Here is a 10,000-nt window from a genome sequence, read left to right on the forward strand (position 1 = left end):
TCCATAAAGCATTTTAGGTCTAATTTTATGCATACACGAAAATCATAGAGGACCAACATACTGATTATCCAAACATAATATAATGTTTTATAGTTTTCAATAGTTTCTGTGATAGATTGGCACCCTGTCCAGGATGTACCCTGTCTCGTGCCCTACTGTAAGTCTTCTGGGATAGGCTCCAGGTCCCTGTGTCCCAAATACAGTACAGGATAAAGCGGTATAGAAGATGAGTGAGTGAGTTACCAGAGTAAAATACAAGCAAGTAAAGAGTAAACATTATTAAACATAGTGCTGTAGTTTTCTTAATTCTGATTGGTCAGAAGGTGTTGATTAATTTTCTGTAACAGCAGTCCTGACAGTTAACCTAATCTGCATGTCTTTGGACTGTGGAGGAAAACAGTGTACCTGAAGAAAGCCCACCAAGCACAGTGAGGACATGCAAACTCCATCCATACAGAAGTGAGACAGGAACCGAACCCTCGACCCTGGATGTGCGAGGTTGTGCGAAACCAATAGATTTTTTTTTTTTAACACAGGCTTTATAAAATAACAAGCTGAATTCTTTTGTCTTACTAGGTTCACCATGGAATCCATGGAAGCTACATGTCAAACAAACCAAAGCACAAAGCAACTGTTATTTTCCTTTAGTAGAAAAACGTACGATGTTATTCTTTCATTAACATCGACCATTTCATTTCTCCAATTAGTTTTTAGAAAATCCTGGTTTATTAACAGATTCTTTAGGTGATTAGTTGAAGCCTTACTTCACAGTAACTTGCACAGGTTTTTGCAAGTCCTGTATTCTATGTCTCATGCAGTTTGTTTCAGAGACTATCTAATGTACCTTAATTTTAAATGATTCATAAGAGGCCTCTGGCCTTGCTGCACCTTCTTACAGTGCTTTTAATCAAAATGGTCTGCTATTTGGCTGATCAAATCTATGAATGCAGAAAAAACAACAAACATATGAATTATAAATAGTATCTATGACTATATTTTATTCATATTTTATTCAGCATTATCTTCCTCTGAAAGAGCTCCTTTAAAAATGATTTTCCACCAAACTCCAAACAAAAAGTGCTTCATTCATTTTAAATGCATTTGTACAGAATTTCTGTAGAATTATAATACAATACAATTAATCTGCATAGATTTTTTTTAAGGTTCTGGCTCCACCGGTGTCTCAAACACTCTGGTTATGTCTGGTTTCTTGGCATGTTGTCTAGCTGTAGTGCCCGTGCTGTCCGCTGTATCTGTGAGTCCGAGCTGCAACAGAGTCCGAGCTGTGATCGCATGCTGGCCGATGCACGCCATGTGTAAAGCTGGGAATTAGAGAAAAGAATGATTTAAAGTCCACCTTTAACCAGTTTGTATTAGCTGGTGTAAAAACATGTCTTGCAAACATTGGTTGTCGGACCTATTTGCAAAACCATATAAAATATTGTGACATTCAACAGGGTTTTTTAAGCCAAGCTCCTAATAATCCCATTTTTACCATCTTAGTTCCTTGTAATTTCCTCAATAAACAGCAGCACTCAAGTGCCAGTGACTATAATTTACTTCAGTTTACTTACTCACTCATCGTCTATACTGCTTTATCCTGTGTACAGGGTTGCGGGGGGGCTGAAGCCTATCCAAGAAGACTTAGCACATGTTACGGGGTACACCCTGGACAGACTCACGCACTCATTTACACACTATGGGCAATTTGGGATTGCCAATCACCCTAATCTGCATGTCTTTGAACTGTAGGAGGAAACCGGAGTACACGGAAGAAACCCACTAAGCACAGGGGAGAACATGCAAACTCCATGCATGGAATCGAACCTAGGAGGAATCGAACCTGGAGGTGCAAGATAACAGTGCTTACCACTACACCACCGTGTCACCGTGAGTTATACATACTAGATGATTGTTCATTTACTAATAACCACAAAGAAAAATGCATTTATTTCTTTTGTCCTGGCTTAAATCTTTTATCATAAAAAAAATAGTAGTTCCATGAAAGAGCAATGTCAAAAAGTCTTACAGAATGACTGAACTGAAACATAGCAGTATTGATGTGCTATTAGCTGGTACTCTACTATAATCTGCAATATTTCATCTTGACGCATAAAGGGTTAAAACCAGCAAGCCATGTCTACTATTTTTTTTTTAATGCTCACTTTTTTTTTCAGCCTCACTTTTGAAAAGAGGAGAAAAAAAGAATCAGAAGAAAGAATATTGGCAAATCAACAATGAATTCATTGGAGAAAAGTAAACTAAACAGAAGAAGAAAAAGAGAAAAATTTAACAGTGGGGAGAGAAAAGCTGACAAATTTCTAACCAGACATAAATTCCTACACGTACAATTTGGTGTGCTTAAAAATTAATGCAATGTAAAATGAATCAAACGAATTGTAAAAATTCAATGTTACCAAACAGTCTGGGCATAAAAGCTTCTCACCTGACCGTCCTTTCTTATCCCTTGCGTGAAGATCAGCACCTAACTGCAGCAGGGTTTTTATGGTGTCCGTGTGTCCTTCCTGAAAGTTCCAACAGAAGAGTAAATTTTCCAAAAGCATTTACCATAAACACTACCATTAGAGACTGTTGAGATTTCCATTTTATATGTAGATTTGTCTAATCTTTTAGAAACTGTTCAAAATGACTTGACCTTGGCAGCATAATGAAGAGCTGTAAGCTCCATCGCTGTAGCTCGTATATTCGCATCGATGCCAAGCTCGTGTACGAGGAATCGCAGTGCCTCTTCTTGGGCTGTTACAGAGGCCTGGTGTAGTGGCTGCGTTCCCAGAATATCTACTGCATTTGGACAAGCCTGGTAAAAATAAAAAATGAAAAATACACACACACACATTTAACGTTGGTTTTATTTATTAATTGAACCTATTTATTAATTGGTTACAGTATCTTATACCTGATGTTTCTCCAGCAGCAGTTTGGCTACACACAGATGTCCATTTCTCACTGCGTCCATAAATGGTGTAACTCCACAGCTGTCTCTTTCATCAGGCTTATAATCACATCTGGATGAAACAAAAGAAATCTGTCAGGCTTTTCACTGCTGTTTTCCAACACAATAAAAGGAAATACAAATCTATTACGGATACACAAGATTCATCATTCAACAAGATTAAAGGTGGCCCTGAGAGTAGATTTGTTTTGTTTTTTTTCCTTTTGGAAGGAGTCTTCACTGTTAGTGCTGGTGTTAATAATAATAATAATAATAATAATAAAAATAATAATAAACAAGAAAGTCTTCAAGAGAAATGGCTTTACTCTGTGTATTTTCTCTGCAGCATACCAAACTGCAATATAATTTTCAATATGAAGTTCGAGAGAAATAAAAGAGAGGCAGACTATTTATAGCTGTTACAACATAAGTGATGATACAACTTTAAATAAAAATCTCTCCCAGGAGACTTAGGGCACGAGGTAGGGTACACCCTGGACAGGGTGCCAATCCATCGCAGGGCACACACACATACACACACTCACACTACAGACAGTTTAGGAATGCCAATTAGCCTAACCTGCATATCCTTGGACAGTGGGGAAAAAAACTTAGTACATGGAGGAAACCCACCAAGCATGGGGAGAACATGCAAACTCCATGCACACAGAGATGGGAATCGAGCCTGGCTGGATTTTAAGCCTTGAAACTCATGAAGATCAAAGATCCAGTATCTCAAAATATTATAATATTTCAGTTTTAGTCTGAATAAATTACTATTATTAAAGTTCAAATATGGTATATCTCTTGGTCTAGTTCAGATTCAAGAACTTGGAAGAGCTTCAATGAGTGGAGTGAGGCTGAAGTCAGGCCTGACCATGATATTACAAAGTAAATCCTTCAGTGTTGATTTAACAATTCCAGAGTTCATTTGAGGCAAACCGGATCTATACTGTAAAATACTGTATTGTGGTAATTTAACACTATAGGTGGTAAGTCAATCCTGGGGACTTCGCTGTGTACTGTGTTTAATGGGCCAGCCAACTCACCTGACCCGATCACTGTAGGGAATCTATGGGATATTGTCAAGAGGAGGATTAGAAACACCTGATCCAATAATACAGACGAGCTAAAGGCTGCTATTAAAGCATCCTGGCCTTCAATAATGGCCCTACAATAATGCCTTAACACTGCACAGGGCGATCGTCTCCATGTCATGCTGCACTGATGGGCCAGGAAGATCGTGAAGGACCTCAGCCATCCCAACAATGGACTGTTCTCTCTGTTGCGGTCTGGGAAGCGATTCCGCTCCTTGAAGGCCAACACAGAGAGACTGAGGAGGAGCTTCTTCCCACAGGAGATAAGGTCTCTCAACCACAACACAACACAGGACTAATACCAACTTTTTAACATCCAACATTGACTGGGCATTCATGGCCACTATGGACACATTCATGCACACTTGCAATACATATTTATATTTTTATTTCTGGACCATTGCACAAGACACTTTAATAAGTCACTTTTTATGCATATTTGCACACCCCCAGTCATTTCTAAACGTTTACAAATTTCTATTTTTTCGTCTAGATTTCTATATTTTGCTATATTTTTATTATGTCCTTATTTGTACAGTATATTTTACTAGTTTAATTTATTTTCCATCGTATTTCTCTTCTCTTTATTCAGATTTATTTCTTATGCATAAGCTTTTATTTTTTTAAGGTCACTGGCTGTCGTATAAGCATTTCACTGCAGATCGTACTGTGTATGACTGTGTATGTGACAAATAAAATTTGAATTTGATTCGTGCTATAGGAGCCCTGACTAAGTAACAAGTACATAAATAATTATACTTTCATAATTTCTGTATTGTAAATCCTTTTTTGATTGATCTTAGGAAATATTCTAATATTTTAAGATTCTTTTTTTCCATAAACTGTAAGCTGTAATGTTCAAATTTAAAACAAAAACAGCTTGAAATATTTTATTTTATGTGTAATGAATCTAGAATATACTGTATGAGTTTCACTTTTTAAAAATAAATTACAAAAAAACTTTTACACAATGTTCTAAAGTAGTAACACAGAGTAATTACTATCAAAATGTTTTAGTAATTAGAAATAATCATGTTTTTAATAATTCTGTAAAATACGATGCAGAAATAAATCCACAACTTGGTGGTGTGGCATGAGTTGCAAGAAGTAGACTTACAGGTATCATGTTCTCAATACGTAGCATAACACTATACGATTATTTGTACGTACTGTATTATGACGTCTTTATCACAATATCACCACTGACCTCTCAAGAAGAATCTTGACAACATCCAGACAGCCATGCATAGCTAAAACACAAGAAAGAAAAACAAAACACGCAAGACACAAGAAACACAAGAAAGATTAAGGAAGCTGAATTTATTATTCAACCGTTAAACAGTGCTAGTGGTTTTCACTTTGATTAAACACCTCATTTTATCTGGATATCTCATTTTAGCCTGGAGCCCATCACAGGAGACTTAGGGCACGAGGTACGGGTTGAACCCTGGACGGGGCGCCAATCCATTGCAAGGCACACACGTACACACATACACACACTCATCCACACACTAGAGACAATTTGGGAGCCTAATCTGCATGTTTTTGGAATGTGTGAGGAACCTTACCAAACAGGGGGAGAACATGCAAACTCCTTGCACAGACCCGAGACGGGAAACGAACCCGCACCTAAAGGTGCGAGGCTACTGTGCCATCTATGTGAACATTTTACTTAAGAGTATCCATTCATTATAATAGTGTATGGAGTTACATGGCACATATGGTAACTCTTTATTACCAGTGGAATAAACCAACATAAACACAAAAAGTTTCTCAATAGCATTGGCTGACATGGAGACTGAAAGTTGTGGAGAACGAGCAGATAAATATGCATTGTCTGCACCTGCCTATTATTATTTTTTTCCTCATTAACATGGTACTATTTGCAGAACCTGACAAAACTTTTATAAGGGTTTATTCCAATAAGCACTGGCTGACATGGAGACTATGAGTCATGGAGATTGAGCAGATAATAAGCGATTGTCTCCACCTGCCTATTCATTGTCCATGTTTTTTTTTTCTCTCATTAGCATGACTCCAATGAGGAACAGGGGTGACATTAGGCCGTTATGGCACTTTGCTGACCGAGCTCGGTTCTCCTGTGTCAGACAAACCTAAATGAGACAAACTACGTAGGTATGTGGCACAGATGGCAATCCAGGGTTTTAAAAGGTTAAATATACAGCAGTGAGCAACTCCTTTGTATAAAATGCTGTGCAGTGTCTAGATGCCACTTATAGAATACTGATATTAAAAGTCTGTTGTATTACACATACAATTTAGGATTTGTTGCATGGTGATAATTTTAGAAATGACAATCATTTACCATTTAAATAACACCCAGCTTCTTATTTAGAAATAATTCTTCATGTTTAGGTCTGATGCCATGGTGTCACATGTATCCTGTATTTTTTATTATTTCATTACTGTATATTGTAATCATAAGAGTTATTTATAATTTCTGACACTGTAATGTACAGGTCTAATTATCTACAAGAGTGCATTATTTGCTGCCTGCATGTAAAACACACACACACACACTACTGTTATACCAGCGGTATGTAGAGGAGTCCGACGTGTCTTGCTCTCTGTCCTCCAGACTTCCGGCCTGGTGTGCAGAAGGTGCGATATCACGGAAGGATCGCCTTCTCGGCATGCAATGTGGAACGAGTTCCAGCCGTCTTTATTCTGCAGAGACAAGTCGGCACCATGGTCCAGAAGCACTTTGATAACTTCAAGGTTATGGCGTGTGCAGGCCATCATAAGAGGAGTCCTAGAAAGCATTAAAAAAAATCTGATGTTTGTGTTATACAATAAGTCTGTGCACAAAGGTGTTTTCTTTCCTTTATACAATAACAATTTGGCCGCAATTATAATTTCTATTTATTAAGCAATGACACAGTTTCAAGTCCAACCAGGACTTTTGATTGTGCGGAATAACGAAAACTATTAAATGAGTAAACTTTCCTTTAGGACTGTAGAGGGACAGTTTTATTTAGGACTGTAGGACTTTTATGCAGTGAGCTCTGAACTTTTAACACATTGGCCGGGATTGTCATTCGCAGACGTATGGCCTCCTTTAAAATGTTTACAGTACAGTATTCAAATGTTTGACTGCGGCTAAGAGTCTTATCAGCATACTGTGCTTGAAGTCTTCTGTAAATGTAATTCGGGTTTTACGTCTTCATTCATGACAAATTTCAACGCAAGTCCCAATTTTACAGCAGTTTTATAGTAAACAGGCAACAAAACAAGTTCATGTTATTGCTTACTGTACATATGTTACTCAGCTATAAACCTTAAATAATTTTAAAAAGCAGCTTGTAACAACCGTGAGAAAATAGGAAGCATTCAAGGAGTGCTCTATACTGAAGACATCCATGTGAAGGAAAACTTAATGACTGTCACTAAGCACTGATGTTGTTGACGTTAATAAATCCTAAAGAAAGTCTTTAATGAAAATTTGACCATATAACTTATTATATTTTGCCAAACAGTACCTTTTAAATTAGATTACTATTAGACTATATTGTGTGTACAAATAGACGAAAGAAGTACATTGTATGGACAAATGTATTTGGCCAAACCTTTTAATTATTGAATTCACCTTATGCCAAGTGAAGGGCAATCTTATCGCTTCAGCATACCACGACATCTTGGACAATGCTATGCTTCCAACTTTGTGGCAACAGTTTGAGGAAGGTCCTTTTCTATTCCAACATGACTGTGTCTCAGTGCACAAAGCAAGGACTATAAAGACATGAACTGCAAAGAGTGGTTTGGAGTGGAGGAATTGATGGGCCCGCACAGAGCCCTGGCCTCAACTCCATCGGGCACCTTCGGGATGAACTGAAATGGAGGTTTTGAGCCAGGCCTTCTCGTCCAACATCAGTCACTGATCTCATAAATGCTCTACAGAATGAATGGCCATGAATTCCCACAGAAACTCCCAAATCATGTGGACAGCCTTCCAAGAAGACTATATCTCCTGCGAGTGAAGAATATATCTTTAGTGCTGTCAGAGCTGCAAAAGGCGGACCAGCTCCATATCAAAGTACTGTATATGTATTTGGATACAATGTCACTGCAGGGTTTGGTCAATTACCTTTGTCCAGGTAGTGTACTGTATATTAATATAACGATGTGATTTACAAGAGCACAACTCTCTAACAGCTGTTAGAGAAAATAATGAACACTTCCCTAATTCAGATATGACAACTCTACAACACTATGATTAAACAAGTGCTAAGGTTGTTTCTGCTGTTTCTGATGATCTGCGAAAAAACTAAAAATATTATTATGGAAATGAGTCGGTTCTTTTCCGACATGAGTCGGTTCTTTTCAATAAGACATACATTAGTATACATTTATTAGTAGCTGTATGCGATCGATGTAAAAATCTTTCCAAATTTGTTGCCACAGTTAATTACATGAGACACTGACAATCATAGTAGTGTAATTTTTGTCCAGTTTAAAACGACCGTTTGGGAGTCGATTCTTATCAGCGAACCGAACATACTTATTCGACTCACTGAAAATAGCGAGAATTCCCATCACCAGTGAACAAAAAGCGACGAAAATAAACGGTCTAATCAACGTTAAAAACTACTATAACTTTTAACTTACCAGTCTGCCTTCTTCAGACAGTCAATTTTTGCACCTCTCTCGATAAGATAGCGAACACATTGCTCATGACTCATGGAAGAAGCTTCGTGTAAAGCGCGCTTGTAGTCGTTATTGTAAAGCTCGACGTCCATATTCAGGTCCTCAACAAAATACTTCACGACGTCTAAATGTCCATGTCGTGCAGCGTAATGTAACAGAGTGTCTCCAGATTTCCCCAAATGTGCATTTAAAATTATCTGTTTGATTTCGCTCGTCGCCTCTATTTGCTTTTTAATCTTACACAAATGTCCATCCTGGGTCAGCTTGATTAAGAGTTTACACACGCTTTCATCCGCCATTTTAAAACTAAAGTGTTAACACAAACGTGCAGCTGTGGTTATAATCCATACAAACATATAAGACACACTAGTTTTTCTCTTATGGGTATTATAAGTTTAATATTTTATGTTGTTATATGTGAAGGCAGCAGCAACCACCACACGGTGGAGTGACAATAGCAGGAGAATTCTTTTCAAAGTAAAACAATATGGCTTACTCTTCTCTATGCTAACATGCTAAGTAGTTACAAGACGCCTGTAGTGACACATTAATTTCTTTTTTAATTTTTTTTTCTAAACAATAACACACACTGCTAGTCAAAAGTACGGACTCCTTTTTTTTTTGTTTATTATTATTTTTTTCATTTATTTTTTAAAATCGTATACTAATACTGAAGACATCCAAACTATGAAAGAAGAGATATTGAATTATGTAGTAAATAAAAAAGTGTTAAACAGTCCAGAATGTTTTATATTTTAGATTGTCCAAGTTACATTGGCTTAGTGGTTAGCACTGTCACTTTCATCTTCAGTGTCTGGGTTCGATTCCCACCTCAGATCTGTTTGCATGTTCTCCCCATGATTGGTGGTTTTCATCTGAGTATTCCAGTTTCCTCCCACAGTCCAAAGACATGGAGATCAGGCTCATTGGCCTTCACAAATTGCCTGTAGTATGTAAATGTTTGTGTGTGTGCCCTGCGATGGATTGGCACCAGGTTGTACCCCACCTTGTGCCCTAACTCTCTTGGTATAGGCTCCAGGATAAATTGTAACCAGGATAAAACCTGGCTATAGCTGATGAGATTGTCCTAAGTAGCTACTTGTATCTTTGTTGGCACACTGGCATTCTCTCATCAGATTCACAAGGTAATCACCTTGAATGGCGTTCAATTCACAGCTGTGTCTAGTCAAGAGTTTATTTGTGACATTTCTTGCCTCCTTAATGTGCTTTAGACTAGCAGTTGTCTAAATTTCTGCAGCAGAAGGATGGGTATTACTTTAAGTAA

The 10,000-nt window shown here is 37.6% G+C and overlaps 1 protein-coding gene across 1 annotated transcript; it reads right to left on the bottom strand.

The window, feature by feature from the left end:
* Positions 1-985: 985 nt before the first annotated feature.
* ankrd16 (ankyrin repeat domain 16) lies at positions 986-9,159 on the bottom strand. Its single transcript, XM_053508099.1, has 7 exons — positions 8,677-9,159; positions 6,603-6,823; positions 5,258-5,300; positions 2,918-3,026; positions 2,657-2,818; positions 2,447-2,525; positions 986-1,322 (listed from the first exon to the last, which is right to left on the bottom strand). The coding sequence occupies exons 1-7, from the start codon at positions 9,012-9,014 to the stop codon at positions 1,159-1,161; spliced, it is 1,116 nt and encodes a 371-aa protein (XP_053364074.1). The 5' UTR covers positions 9,015-9,159; the 3' UTR covers positions 986-1,158.
* Positions 9,160-10,000: the final 841 nt, after the last annotated feature.

Source organism: Clarias gariepinus, chromosome 12 (assembly GCF_024256425.1).
Source record: "Clarias gariepinus isolate MV-2021 ecotype Netherlands chromosome 12, CGAR_prim_01v2, whole genome shotgun sequence".
NCBI lineage: Eukaryota > Metazoa > Chordata > Actinopteri > Siluriformes > Clariidae > Clarias > Clarias gariepinus.